The following is a 15,948-nucleotide window of genomic DNA, read 5'->3' on the forward strand; positions in this document are numbered from 1 at the left end:
GTTTTGTTTAGTAACTGTCTTTGTAATTGAATTTGCTAAATTAAAACCCTGCCATTTGAATCTTGATCTAAACTTTAGTCCATAAACTCCTGCAGCCTCACATATAGCTGGTAGCCATGGGAAACATCCTCTTTAAGCAAACAAAACAGCTCATTTAATAGTGCTTCAAATTGGTTTATTTACACGATTACTGCAGTTTATATGCATTAATATCCTTGCACATATAAGATTATACTGGTACAGCCTGGCCTGTAAAATCCAAGTCACTGTTGCATGTGTGTGCTTGTGTGATTGTGCGCACAGTTTGAGGTGAGACAGGCTGGTGAAAAAATCTTGTTCAGTCAAATGAACCGTAATGTCTAACGTCACTCCACTGAGAATGATAATCTTTGATAAACTTAGAACTGGCATTTCATTTAGAAAATAACAGTAATTTAAACTATATTGTTTCAGCCATTATAACTAAAACAAGTAGATTTCCCCATTAATGTTCTGATTGTACAACATAAACAAATCCCCATAATCCTGTCACATATCCAGGTAATCCATTACTCCCCAACCGCTGCACTAAACCCTCCGAGCGGTCCAGGTTGCTGCGAGTTTACACACACAGGCAGCCAGATAACAGTGACACGGCACAAACAAGCTGGACTAAACCAACATCGTCATGCTGGCCACGGACTCCACATACACTGTGATGAGCTGCAGACAGATTTAGCCTGAATTTTAATTTAATAGATTGGAGTGGCTAGAGGCAGCAGCAGATGTGGTGTTTGGCAGCGAGTGTTCAAACCCAGAGAGTTGTGAATAGAGGATATGAATAAACCACAGACTGTGTGTGTGTGTGTAGGTGGGTGTGTGTGTGTGTGTGTGTGTGTGTGTGTGTGTGTGTGTGTGTGTGCGTGTGTGTGCCTGTGATCTACCGAGAGCATGGTTGAAGGTTAGCAGCTATTTGAATAATAGTGTTTTATAGCTGTACACTGATTCTTTATGTGAAGAGCTCAGCTTGGTGTAGAGTGCACACTGAAGCAAAAGCATTATCAACACAGCCTGTGTGTTAAGTCTATATGTGTGTGGATGTTTTTGCGTCAGCCAGAGTGTTTCAACACGTCTGAAGGTGGAAAAGTCGGTCTCATCTGGGCCAGACCTGCCATTATGAGCAGGCCCCAGACAGCCATGCCCTCCCACAGAGGAATATATGGGAAGTCAGCATTAGTGTATGAAATACCATGTTCTTATTGGATCTCTTTCTGATGATGTGTGGTAAGTACACCTTCTGCTGGTGGTTTTGAGTTGTGTGTAACAAGTGACATTGATGTGATATGAGTTTTGTGTATTTTTTTTCTGTCAGGATGATGCTTTTCTTAAGCCAGTATCTGGCTAGCTTGGTATTAGTATAAGCAATCATATTTCTCTGTTGAAATGGACATAAAGTGGTTCACCAACAAGATGACCTCACCTAATGAGGATGGTCTCTCAGCAGGTGCAGCCACACTACAACAATCAGCTATGACTAGCAGTTTTGTAGATTCCAGTAATGAAACAGGAACTTGCGTTGATGTTGCCACCAAGCTAGCAACCACAGCAAGGACAAGTGCAGCCACCACCACCTCCATCTCCTCTCTCCTCTCCTCCACCACCAGGGGCTGGACCAATGTTTTCGCCACCAGCAGCTTCCAGAACCTCATGGCAGGTCGGAAGCTGTTAGCAGCCTTTCTCCAAACCGTCATCTTGGAGAATTAAGCAGCATAATTCCAGATGACTGAGGGGTGGATAAACCCACACAGCTACTCCTGGGATAGTGTTCTAGTTCGGCTCTTATCAGGGAAGAAACACACTTGCGTCCATGGTATCATAACAGACCCTGGCTTGTGTACTCTGTGAAAAGTGATGCTGCGTACTGTTTCCCCTGTAGAGTTCAGGGCTCATGCATCATCTGATTTAATGTTGACAGAAAATAACTGTAAGAGCTCTTTTTGACTGAGTGCTGAAGAAGCATGTCACTCCCCACAAAGCTAATTTAATCTAACTTGCTTTTGAGAAGGACCTGACCAAGAAATGCAAGACAGAGTGGAAAGACCGTTTACTGAGGAGACGCCATTCATGTGGGAAACGCTGGCTGCAGCTTTATTCGGCCCAGCCTTAGCCGCTGGAGTGTAGTAATTCGGCCACAATCATATTAGTCATATAATTTTTCTGTAAGTGGTATCCCTGGTTTTTCTTCCAGCTTTTTGGTGGTTAAAAATATTGGGCGTTGTATCAATGTATGTTGTGTCAATGTATATTTGCCAATATCCAGTAATAGATATGTGTGAGAGTAGACTAAAATGTCCCCCGAGCTTCATGCTGTTGCTTGGTTGATGTGTGGTGCTGTCCATGATGATGATGCTAGTGTCTCGATGTCGCTGTTTTAGTGATCACTGACTTCAGCCTCTGACTGTTTGTGTATTCATTGTCAAGTTTAATAGTGAGGTGAGGCTACATGACTTCAGGGTACTTTGCCATTCTTATCAGGTCACAATTAATTAATAATGACTGAACTGAACCTTAAGGATCATCATACAGTATATACAGTAAATAAGCATATCATTTCACGGTAGTATTTTAACCTACACAATTTTGAAGTGTTCAATATGACGCTGTTGTTGCATTAAAAAGTCTGAAAAGCAGTCACTAATCAACTGTTTTTCTGAAGCAAACAACACTGTGTAGAAGCTGTTCAGATGTCTCAGTTTTCTTTCATCATCCTGATGGATGATTGAGTCTGTATGTGCTGCGGAGATTCTGCCCTTCATTACAGGGAATGTACTGCCTCAGCATGCAACAATGTCTCTGCAATGAGCACAAACCAAAAACTGGTAGGACAAATCTATGATTTCTGGTGCAGGAGTTGACACATTGGACAGTTCAGACCCTCAAAATTAGAGCGGTGATTTCACAGACTTTTCCGTCTGGTCTTCCAGCATGAAAACAGATGTTGTAATGCCATGGACATGCCCTTGAAATATATAAATATATGTCTTCGCTGTATACTGAATGGTTTTAGAATTCTCAATAGCATGTGGAAAAGGTGCAAGCCACAGACACAATATTCAGCAACATACACAGCTCATGCACCAAAAGTAAAACAAACAAACAAACAAGGAGGCAAACAAACAAAAAACAACAGAACAGAACATTTAAGTTGTGATTTTATTTTCTACTTTTCAAAGGTCGACACCCACCCCAACATTTACCACATGTACATTTATAGTTGTGTGTTGGTTGTGTGTTGAATTGAATAATATATACACTTTGTTCACTGGGAATGTGAGTGGAGTTTTTATTCAAACATAGACTAACCAATAGAGGTTAAAAAAAAAAAAAAAGCTCAGAAAAAATAATTAATTTAATCGGTTGAATAATTAGACCAGTTGCGATTATACTCTCTGACTTATGAAATAGTGTTTGAAAAGCACTGGAAATGCTCCAGTGTTCATTCATTCATTCATACCCCATCTGAAAAGTACTTAAAACTTTATTTATATTGTCACTCTGACAGGACACGACATGGCATGTCGCTGTGTGTCACAGACGCATGGCAGTCACTTATGCTGAATGTCAAAGTTGCTCTTGCATTTTTACGTCATCTTGACACCCTTCCAGCATGGATTCTGGTTGTTTTTCTGCCACTTTAGGAAAATGGGTTAGGGAGCATGTGTCAGGGGCTCAACTGGGGTCCGTTTATTGCCTCAGGGCCCTTTAGAGGGGTTTTCTTGGCCCTGCTGTCTTGTAATTATCCTACTGTATGCAGCTGCCTTCAATTGCATTAATGTTAATTTTAAGCAGGAGCCTGTACATGTGGAAAGTGACAATGGGAGTGGGGAAGTGGATTAAAAGGGGGCAGGAACTTGAAGAGCATAACTCCTTTTACTGCTAATTCTTTCCTCTATTTTCGTCTTTTGAAGGGTTGCCCATCTATTCATGTTGGTGTGTAATTATGAGCTGGGTTCATTTTTTTTTTTTTTTTTTTTAAACTGGTTCAAAAAAGTCTGGAAAGTGTGTTTTTTTGTACAGTTGAAGCTCACATAAACACACACCTCCACGAAATGTGTGTGTGTGTGTGTGTGTGTGTGTGTGTGTGAGTGTGAGAGAGAGAGAGAGAGAGAGAGAGAGAGAGAGAGAGGTAAAGGAGCCTGTGAGGGAAGAGAGAGAGATAAAGGGGGTGTAGGTCTATGAGTAGTGTGTGTGTGTGTGTGTGTGTATGTGTTTGTGTGTGTGTGACACAGAGAGAGACGGTTCGTTAACACACACACACACACACAGTGAGTCTCGGTGATCCGGGACCAGGCAGTCTCTGGAACACTTTACGCACACTATGGACTTCATATTGCGGCTGGCTGTCGGCGGAGCGGCGGGTGTCCGGCTGGGAGCCTCTAACTCTCCTGTCTTCTCTGCTTCATGTCCGCATCTCCTGCTGTGAAGCCCGCGGAGGAACTTCACCGGCAGCCCCGGAGCAGCGCGGACGGACGGGGGTCCGCCGGGGTGTGTTTGAGGGAGGCGGGGGGTAGATGCGGAGCAGACCGCTGGTGACCTGAACTTCCCTCCCTTCCTGTCTGCTTCGGTCAGGACGTTGCACATTCGGCAGAATGCTCCAGTTCTCCACCGGAAAACCAAGTCAGACCAGTCCTGAGCCGCGGCGAGAGCTGGGAGCGGACGCAGCGGGCAGGATGCGGACTTTGTGCCCAATGTGAGCGCAGTTGCGGAGAGACGAGCTGTCCGGCTGGATGTGCAGCAGCAAGACCTTGCGCTTTGCTGAAGGTAAGAAAAGGGACCATTAATGCAGTTCGGCTTGGTAATTGTGTATTTTTTTTCAAACAAAAATTAAAATTTTATTCTCATGTTCAAATATTCTGGAAAGAGGCTTCACGATGATTTACTGCTGTCAAAATCATTGTCCGAATTAACAGCCAGAATAAACGTGGAACTGTACCGATTTTAGAGTTTACTGCATTTTAATGATTTCATACACTTCTTTCATTAATACCACCACCCACTTCATTTTCATAGGGTGTAAAAACTAACGAACAAACATAAAGGTATCAAGGAGGACCTTCCTCATTGGTTACACTTGGAATGAACTGGCTGTCTCACAAGGCTGAAACCAAATGAGCTCCCCGCCAGTTTCTTCCCCAAGCTGGGACAGTGCTGCTAAACAACAAAGGCAGTCTTCTTTCGTATAAGCTTCTTTTTGCAGGGGCGTGTGTGTGTGTGTGTGTGTGTGTGTGTGTGTGTGTGTGTGTGTGTGTCCGTGCATGCGTGCGTGCGTGCGTGCGTGTGTGTGTCGTAGGAGTGATGCCAAAGACCCTGCTGATAATAACCGCGGTGAGGTCGGGTCACCATAATTGGACTCAAGGAACATTACATAACTTGAACTGCTTGGCCACAAATCAATGCAATCTGTCAATTGGCTGCTGCTGCATGGTACCATTTGATTAATCATCGCTACCACCCAGCTTACAACCACTAATAATATATTAGCACCACTTCCTTTGCAGGGACTGTATTGAATCGTAAAGTCACAAGTGCAGCAGTCAGAGGAGTTTTATTGATACCTTTTTCTTGAATTCACCTAAATAATGGGTCTTTTGTTTATGAGCCAACTAATACAGCTATGCTATTTACTATGAACTCTCTCCACTTTATTTAAATCTTATGACCTTGTGCATAGTGGCACCTTTCCTCATTCTGAGAGGCCTACATCTATCTTAGTTTTGTCCCCATGCAAGGAATTTGTCTCATCTTATCTCTGCTGACAGGCTGCGTTCATCACCATCCAGCTCTCTGCCTCTCCTCCAGCACAGCTAAACTTAATGAATCAAATGAAGAGAGGAATGCAAAGTCAAATTTAGCAATAATTAAGAGCACATCTTTGGCTTAGTAGAAATTCTTGTGGTAACATCTGCCACATCATCTGAAACCCTGTCTTAACCTCTTGATAATTCCTGAGTGCTGTGGGGCAGAGCACTATCCTGCAGGGCTGCACCGGAGTACGGATTTATGGCGCTCATCAGCGAGCTCGCCTTCTCCTTCACTTGCTTACCTCACACCTCACTGCTCACAAAATGCTTTTGGCTGTCACGTTTTAATCCTTAGCATTTTAGCAGTTTTTATGCTCTTTTTGTCAGTTTGTTCACGTTCATGGTTATCAACTGGGGAACGGAAAAAAGTTTGAATCCGCTCAGTATATGTTTTCATTTCAGATTAGGGCTCCCTTTAGTAATCTTCACACAGACTTGTTAAACTTGTTTTTACCACATTTTACCACACATTGGCCCTCAGTATCGTTTCAAAAATTTGTATGCATGTGGAACACATCTTTTAGCCATTTGTATGCACACTGCTCTGCTCTCCCAATTTACAATGCCTCACTTTGCATTTGAGGGATAGAAAGGGAAAGTAAATCCTTTTGTCTTAAATGGAAAGCATGCGTTTTTAAGAGGAAAAAAAAAACTGATTTCCCCATTATTCTTATTTGCAACAGGTTTCTGGATCCAAATGTCAAGCCGGAGGAACCAGCAGTGTGTGACGTGAGAGGGAGAGGAAGCTTGGAGAGGACATCCAATGATAACCCTCCAGTGTGTTGTACATGGCTGTGTCAGCGCTCAGTGCCGTGACGATGGTAAAAGAGAAGAGAGGGTGAAAATGTGATGAACTTTACTAATGTCTCCCAGCTCAATGATGGACAGTGGCTGGTGAAGGAATCATATTACTTAATGACACCAGTGCTCTTGTGTTGGGAAGCTTAGGACAGTGAATTACCAAGGGATTACTCAAGACCGTCTTCATCACCGAGCTGGACATGGTGGTGTTATTAAGCCAACAGCCAAAATCTAATGACTGTTCTGTTGGATTTTTCAAACCCTAATTTCTCAGAATTGTTTTTTCTCTGATTTGCTGTGTGTATTTTTTTCTGACCCGTTTGAAATGGAGATACAGTGGCGTTTATGGAATAAGGACCGGGCCTCCTTCATAAGGCCATGGATACCTATTCTGTTAGGCCTTCACCTGCAGTTCTCCCGGGCCTCCAACTGTCCCGAGGAGTGCCGCTGTGATCGCACCTTTGTTTACTGCAATGAGCGGAGCCTGACCTCAGTGCCTCTGGGAATTGGTGAGGGTTATAAGACCCTCTACCTCCACAACAACCAAATCAATAACGCTGGGTTTCCCTTGGAGCTCCACCATGTGGCTTCTGTGGAAACTGTGTATCTTTATGGCAACCAGCTGGATGAGTTCCCCATCAACCTGCCCAAAAATGTTAAGATTCTCCATCTGCAAGAGAACAACATTCAGACCATCTCCAGAGTGGCTCTGGCTCAGCTTCTTTGGCTGGAGGAGCTGCATTTGGATGATAACTCAATTTCTACTGTAGGGGTGGAGGACGGGGCCTTCCGTGAGGCAGTGAGCCTGAAGATGCTCTTCCTCACCAAAAACCACCTGAGCAGCGTGCCTATTGGTCTTCCAGATGATCTAAAAGAGTTGCGTTTGGATGAAAACCGGATTGCAGTCATTGCAGAGGAAGCATTTAGGAATGTCACACGCCTGCAGCGCCTTCTGTTGGATGGGAACCTGTTGACAGATGAAGGGATTGCGCCAGGGACCTTTCAGGACCTGGTCACCCTGAGGGAGCTGTCCTTGGCCCGCAACTCACTCACACACCCTCCCCCGTTCCTCCCAGGGGAGGTGCTCGTCAAATTAAACTTTCAGGAAAATCAGATAAACCACATCCCCGTCAGGGCATTCACAGGGTTGCACAAGCTGGAGAGGCTGGATATTTCAAACAACCAGCTGCAGTCATTGACACAGGGGGTCTTTGATGGCCTCAGCAGTCTCAGACAGCTCACTGTACGGAACAACCTTTGGCTTTGCGACTGCAGCATTAAATGGGTGGTGTCATGGCTTAAATCTCTTCCAGCCTCCTTGAATGTGCGTGGCTTCATGTGCCATAAACCTGAAAAATTCAGGGGCATGGTGATCAGGGAGCTGAGTGCTGAGCTGGTCCAGTGCCCGCAGAGCACAGCCACAGCACCCCTGCCAACCTCATCAGCTGACACTGCTCTGATCCCATCCCTGCCTTCATCCACAGACTCCCCCCTGGTCACTCAGTATGTTTCCTCCTCCTCCTCCTCCTCCTCCTCCTCCAGACAACCCTTCCCCACATTACCCAACCTCAATCCTATCTATTCAACCAGAGAGGGGGGCTTGAGGACTAAGCAACCTCTGGACCCCCGGAGGGAGACTTTGCAGGTCACGTTTGCCATACTGAATGGCTCAGCTATCCACGTCAGCTGGGTGGCTGCCTTTCCAGTCACCGCCTACAAGGTGACCTGGGCTAGAATGGGTCCCAGTTTGACAGGGGACACCGTCAGGGAGAGGATAGTGGGTGGTGATCACCGGGGAATCAGACTAGCCAATCTTGAGCCCAAGTCCACCTATCGGATCTGCGTCATTCCCTTGGATGCATTCAATAATTACCGGCCCAAAGATGACACTGTGTGCACTGAGGCCATGACCACGCCAGCATCTTACAGCCCTGATAACAACAAAAGGCCGCCGGGGCCTGAGCAGGCCACACAGCAAGAACCCAGCTCACCTTTCTTGCTGGCTGGGCTGATCGGTGGGGCTGTGATTGTGGTGTTGGTTGTACTCCTCAGCATCTTCTGTTGGCACATGCACAAGAAGAGCCGCTCCAAGTCCTCCACCAAGTGGAAATACAACCGGGGTCGGAGAAAAGATGACTATTGCGAGGCAGGCACCAAGAAAGATAATTCCATCCTGGAAATGACTGAGACCAGTTTCCAGATAGTGTCACTCAACAACGAGCAGCTCCTCAAGGGAGATTTCTGCATTCAGCCTATTTACACCCCTAATGGGGGCATCGGCTTTCGAGACTGCCCGCTGGGGAACAACAGCACAGTCTACTGCAAGAACAATGTTCAGGATACAGACTTTTGTCGCACATGATGCTTTTGGAGAGCATCACAAGAATTTTTACTGACAACTACCCACACTTTACTGGACACTGTACAGTATTAATATTATTTGAAATCCCCACGTCTTCAAGAAATGTAATTTATACAACTAACTGGATGATATCTTTTGTATAACATTTGTCTCTAAGTTACTGGTTTCTGGAGTTGTGCTGTTTGAGTTCTGTGCACACAGACCTGTAAAATCAGGATTCATTTATTGTTATAATTATTAAGGCTGGGTTTCATTTTGATTTTCAGTGATAGTGAATGATTTTCAAGTCATTGTATAGTAACCATTAACAGATACAGAATCCAGACTGTAGCTGCAGTGCATCATAAGAGTACTGGAATCAGCTGGTACAATTCTGTATGAGAAAAGGAGAAAAGAGATGGGCAAAAATCTGCCACACTCACCACTAGAGGGCATAGTTTTCTGGAAACCATACAGTCCACCACATTTCTCATGTGACTGTTTTTAATCATGTCATCACAGTAATATGGCACATTTCTTTAATTGCCACTCAATATAGATGCAAATTATTAGATTCCTGCTTTAGGAAGAGGGCATATTTTTTTATGAAAAATTGAATTTCCTTCTGCTTCAAAAGAAATTTTAAAGGTCACACTCATTAAACATCCATATGAAGTGGCAGGCCGCAGTGCATCCGCCTGCTTTTCAAGAATAATACATTATCACAGTTAAGGGGTCATGTTATTAGTGTGAGCTGTGTTTTATGGTGGGTGTCACAGAGTGAGCAGCAAAAAAAGCACATCTGCCATCTGCCGTATGTTTAACTCATTAAGAGCCAAGTCTTTCCCTTTTGTTCAGCAAAAATAATGTTATGGTAAATCAGTATATATATGTGCCTTGAAGTTATCAGCTTACAATGTCTTTTGAATCCATGTTTTTGCACAAAAGGTGTACTGTACATACATTCAGTTGAATTGTTGTTGAGAAAACTATTGATTATTTATTTACCTCATTACACATTTAATTAAAAACATATTCAAAAGTGAACGTCTTCATGATCAGTCCCAGAATGATCACTGACATAAACTGTAACAAGAATACGCATGCAGGAGAGCTCAGTGATAGTAGCCGAGGTCTTTTTGGAGAGGGAAGGGTCCGTTGAGGATGACTGCTGCAAACTCAAAGGCAAAAAAGATTGAATTTAACGTTTACTTAACACAAAAACACATAAAAGCAGTCTCACTGCTGAACTGTGTGCAGCTGTAAGTATGCACATGAGAACTACTTGGCAAAGCTCTCAGACAAAATCTGAATCTGTGGCATATTATGTTATTTTGTACCTGGATGAGGAATTGAGAGAGTATTTAATAACATATAAAGTGTTGAAAGTCATAGCTTCAAATCTTTCATTGATTAGAACATTTGTACTCTCTCAAGCTATCAAAGAGGCCTTTTTCTCTACAGGGACTCAATGACCTGTGACCTGAAGCTTGCTATAACCTGAAACTGTAAGATCGCAGTGAGGTCCAAGGTTTAGGTTCTTCCCTGTTTCCTACTATGTTTTACAAACCGGAATCTTTCAGATATACCTAATTGAAAAGGTGCCACCATATGGCATCAAACTTAACCATTTTATTTTCTGTTTTGTGGGCGAGTGTGTCAAGTGCAGTGCGGATGTAGGGCAGACAACAATGATTTACATGTGGTGATGCGTATACTGGAGGCATCAGTATCGTCAAATTAACAGAAGAGCCCAACCCTGAGTATGAGGTCAAAATAGTGGAGCAAAAAGAGAGCACACAAGGCTGACATTATGAATTGTGTGTGTTTGCCTTGTTGCAAACCAGCTGTTCCTTTCCTTTCCCCTAAGAGTATCTGGAACTTGGATTCAGAATCGCCTCTTGAGTAATTTTCAGTTCAGTAACTCGCCTCCAAAGAGCGAGGAGTAGAGTGGAAGCAAAAGCAGAACCTGTGAAAATGGGCTCCACCTTAAGCTATTAAGTTCTTGCAGTGGAAAAGGCCTAAAAGCAGGGCTCAGGAGCATGTCTGGAACATTGTGAATCGGGGACCCAGGTAGGGGCCCAGAGACCCAGAATGTTGAGGCCAGTTAGGGCAGATAAATATCATAGATTTTCTCATTAATGCAGTGGTTCTTTTAATAACATTATCTGCCATGTCCACTTTTTGAAGCTGAAAAAAGTCAGGCCCCCCTGTGACCAAGAGAGTGACAGATTTTAGAGCTGAGAAAAAACAGAACTTATTGTTGAACAAACTGTGAATCTGATTATCCAACAAAAAATGCTATGGACAGCTCTCACGGAGACTATTTCTCCAGTAGAAAGTCGTTCTATCACAGAGTAGTTTCAGCACTGCAAACTAAATTCCATTTACTTCCATTGTATTGGGATAGAGACAGAAGTCCGAAAAGTCTAAACATCAAATATCTGAAAACCAGAACAGTAAACCTGTCTGCATGGCTAAGACACCACTATAGTTGAAGTGAGAACAAACTCAAACAGACATTTAGAATTAAATGTCAAGTTTAACAATAACTAAGAGGTTAGTTTCGTTCGAACATCTTGGTTTTTAATTGGAAGATGCAACATGACCTCCACATTGTCATTGTTGATATGTTTGTTTTTACATGAGATTTCATTACTTACGACATGTGATATTGTTGACATCAACAGTAATTATTTCCTAAAATAAGCCTTTACTGTCAAATTTTCAATGCCCATTACAGTTCATTAAACACCTGCGTTATTCTTCAAATTGTCTATTATAAAATATCTGCTCTGCTTTTAAGTATCTTGAAGGGTTTGTCAACCCCAAATTCCAAAATACAGATTATTTGTCTTACCACTAGTGGTTTGTAGACGTAGTTTTTGCTGTCTTTCCTGTTTTGGTCTTCTTATATTCTTAACATGTCCACTTATTAGCTCATTTGGTTAGCTGGTAAATAACTAATGAAGGGGGCTGCTTTCTGTATTTAGTTTCAGTTGGACTCAGACATGAATTTGTAACCTTTTATGTAAAATTTAACTTTAAACATAAGAACGACACATGGCTGTAGGTCACTATGCTCGACTACTATCACAGCATGGAAATATTTTCCGTGTGCAAACATAGATGTTGTGTGAATAATCATTCTCCTCATTATACCATTTTAAATAAACAGAATTTTTGGTATTTAGAGAAGGAAAGACTCAGCTACCCCCAGGCTGGTCCAACCTGCATTAGTTAACCCTTTACTGGTTGTACTTGAGACCTTTTTGATGAGAATTAATCATTGTCATTGGCTGAAAAAAATATATCTCCCGCGATTGCTCTACCACCCAATACAATGAGGTTGATAGGAATTTCATTTGATGGTGCTCACAACACTGAAAAATTCCATCTTACAAGTAACGATTAAGATTTTAATTCCTTGACTCCACATTTTCAGATGTAGATAACCTCTTTCTTTCTTTCTACCCTGTCTAATTAAAGTTGAAAATGCATCTTTAAAATTACAGTAACAGCATAAATAAAGAATCAGTTAAGAGACAGGATACTGTACTTCCTTGGTTAAAGTGCCTCGGGGACAGAAGGATCTTATTACTTAGACTTTCTTTTTTAGCCTGTGTAAACTGTGTTGGACTGCATTTAATCTTACTGATGGTCACAAATCCATATTTCTTGCCGGTGAAGCAGACATCAAATCTTTCTGATTTGTCTTACACACAGAGGAAAGAACAAGAGACAGCACAGATGGCTGCAAAAACACTGTAGTTTACCTTCAAAACTGCATCTTTGGATTGTCATTGAGTCATTCTTCAAGGATAATTCTGGTTTCTTACAACTCTTCTCTTATTACAACTGATTATATTTTTGTAGTTTGGGCCTTGCAAACACTATGTTAATTGCTGAGATCTGAAAAGAATTTAGACAGGCCGAGAAACATGAGCAGACAAAACCCCAAGTTTGTCAGACTCATTTGTAAGAGAAAAATGAAGGTGAACTGTAAATGTATTACCCAAACTGTCTGATGCACACGTCCATCACAGTTTACAGACCCACTTCCTTCAACTTCAGCTCGGACCAACTAAAGTGGTTTTGATAATCTGAATAAACTTTTGGTTTGTTTACAACGCTTCTAATTGTCTGGCTGCTTATGTTTCTTGACCCATGGAACTTTTCTTTCTAGCAATTTTTCAGAAATATTAGTAATTACCGTGGTGAGTACAATGTTCCAATACCATGAAAACGTGAGTCAGCCTCGATAATATTTGTGATGTACATTTAGTGTTCACATACGACCAAGCATGCATTGTGTGTTTGCGATAACCAGCGTCAGTGGACTGAAACAAGCTTACACCCTAATTTTGTTTAGTAAAGCGTGATTTTTGTTGTCATTATTGTTATTATTATTACTTATGAAACTCGCCTGATGATCACATATTTCAATTATTCACTTAAACTGCTGTCCTCTCATTGACAATTTTTACATGGGGTAACAGGTGCAAAGCTCAGACAATTAAAGACTAAATACTATTTTTGGAGTCTGCAGATGAACGCAAGTGTGTTCTGTTTGCCAACCCAGTATTTATAGTGGTTACTCATATGAATATACTATCAGGTGCTGAGAGGACGTGAAAGAGAACATGGCAAATGATCACTGACATGCACTGAAACTGTTTATGAAAACAAGCAGTCAGCAAGCGAAGAACAAAGTGAGGAAGAAGAAGTTCATCCAACCACTCTGAAGATAGCCACCAAATGACTTTTCCAGGACTTGTCAGGCACCATTCAGATGGTGGCAGATCTCAGGGGTATCGCAATGCCAGCAGAACAACATGCATCTGCTCTCGGCCTCTTCGATGGGGATGTTTACAACCAGGAGCCACAGAACAAATGTCCCCCACTGTGGCCTCGCTTCACGGAGCTCCAGCCTTCCAGGGAGACCTTTCATTTTCATTTTCATTTTCCAAGCCCCTGAAAGTGCCTGTTTCTAGGTATGACCCTCTCACTAAAGTCAATCATAGTTCTCTCTCTGTCCCGCACTACAGCAGGTCCTTCTTCCCAAGGCAACCTTCTTAAGCAAATGCAAGCCATCGCTACCAACTCCTCAGCACCAAGTTTGATCTAGCTTCTCTGACAGTAATTTGCTGTTGCACTTGCAACATGGATGGTCTGTTTTTGGTGTGTGCTCAGATGCTCAGATCCCACATCGTGTCCTCTGACTCTGTCATGTGTTACCCTACCTTCATACATTGGTAGATAACAATTTGGCTTTAACTATTAAAGTGTACGCTGCATCCATTTCATCCTGCTGCAAAGGCTATGGATCGTGCATTCTTTGGTGAAGCACTTTTTAAAGAGGGAATCAGACGACAGAAACCTGCTGTGCACTCTCTAGCGTCACAGTCTCATTTACCCACAAGGTACCCTTGTGGGTAAATGAGACTGGATGAAGTGCAGAGGAGCGTGACAAAGCGGCATTGGTATTTGACAACCAGGGAAGAGAATGTGTTGCACCAGGACCAGTGGTCAAAATGGGAGGTGCTGTACATCAATCATGATTTGCTGTTAAATTGTATCTGCTGTCAGCTCAATGAAACCGAAGCTCTGTTTAAACCAGCTGCCACTGTCTTAAGTCAACAGTTAAGTTCACCTGTAAAAAATAGGCCCTAGTAGTAGATGCACAGTATATCTATAACAGCAGTCCTTCAGACCAACACAGCATAGAAGCATAAAAAAAGGTATGTCAGACATTTCAGTAGGGTCAGATGGATCTATCAAATGATGCATTTTTCAACGTAGGCTATGCATTAAAGACAGAGAGAGGTAATACAATCAGTTGAAGTAAGTCAACTGAAAAGATTTAATCTGCAAATTAAAGCCACAGTGAAATGGCCCAGGCAGCCAGGTGTGCTTGTTCTGCTGTGGCCTGTGGTCTTTGGATGTCAGAAATGAACAAGCTGTGTCCCAGTCTGTTTTTTCACAAACACGAGCTGCAGTAGAAACAAGCAATCTCAAACCCACTGAGGAACACAAATTCAAATAAAATGTTAAAATGTAATACAGTTCCAAATTATTGGGCAATTATTTCTACATAGAAACACTGAACTTGCTTGCTTTCATTTGTGTGCAATCAAACTTTCAGTTTTGATTGCACACATCGTTTTTGCATTATTGTTAAAAGTTTTCTGCGCTGTTTTGATACACCTCAGGACTCTTTGCTACTCACCCCCTCCTCACATCCTCCGTCTCATCCTCATCCTCACCCTCACCTGTCTCGGAATACCTCCTCTATTGTTGATTCTTAATGCTTCCTCTTTCCTTCTTTCCTCATCTTGACTTGTAAGGGTTTAACCGTGCTGTTTTGCTCAGAAACATCAAACCTTGTCCACTTTAAATCTGTAGAACTGATCTCAGCCTGGTCACTAAATTGGCAGGTATTTATAATCCTTGTCAAATCTGCTAATCAAGAACATGAAATGCAGATGAAATGTTCACCACATGTTCATGTGGTCTCAATTTTTAAACCTTCACCCTTATTGTTACATCTTACCCCAGTGATGGGGCAGGTTGTAAGAATGGAACTCCTTGTATTTGACATCAATTAATGAATTATATGAAAAAGTTGTAGTAGTGGGCGGCACGGTGGAAGTGCACGTGCCTCACAGCAAGAAGATCGCCGGTTCGATCCCCGGGGTCGAGCAGGGCCTTTCTGTGTGAAGTTTGCATGTTCTTCCTGTGCATGCGTGGGTTCTCTCCGGGCACTCCAGCTTCCTCCCACAGACCAAAAACATGCTCATTAGGTAAATTAGTGACTCTAAAATTGTCCTTAGGTGTGAGTACAAATGTCCTCCACAGAGGACAAATTTGAACTACTGTGAGTCAGGAGGATATAAACAGCTAAGCCATATGCTAATTCCTAATTGGTAATAACTTCGGTGTTTCACAGATGATTGTAAAGCAATT

The 15,948-nt window shown here is 42.5% G+C and overlaps 1 protein-coding gene across 1 annotated transcript; it reads left to right on the plus strand.

The window, feature by feature from the left end:
* The first annotated feature begins 4,266 nt into the window (after positions 1-4,266).
* LOC143332144 (leucine-rich repeat transmembrane protein FLRT2) lies at positions 4,267-13,113 on the plus strand. The gene is made up of 2 exons (XM_076749433.1): positions 4,267-4,800; positions 6,524-13,113. The coding sequence occupies exon 2, from the start codon at positions 6,967-6,969 to the stop codon at positions 9,001-9,003; it is 2,037 nt and encodes a 678-aa protein (XP_076605548.1). The 5' UTR covers positions 4,267-4,800; positions 6,524-6,966; the 3' UTR covers positions 9,004-13,113.
* The last annotated feature ends 2,835 nt before the right edge of the window (positions 13,114-15,948 follow it).

This window comes from Chaetodon auriga, chromosome 14 (assembly GCF_051107435.1).
Source record: "Chaetodon auriga isolate fChaAug3 chromosome 14, fChaAug3.hap1, whole genome shotgun sequence".
NCBI lineage: Eukaryota > Metazoa > Chordata > Actinopteri > Chaetodontiformes > Chaetodontidae > Chaetodon > Chaetodon auriga.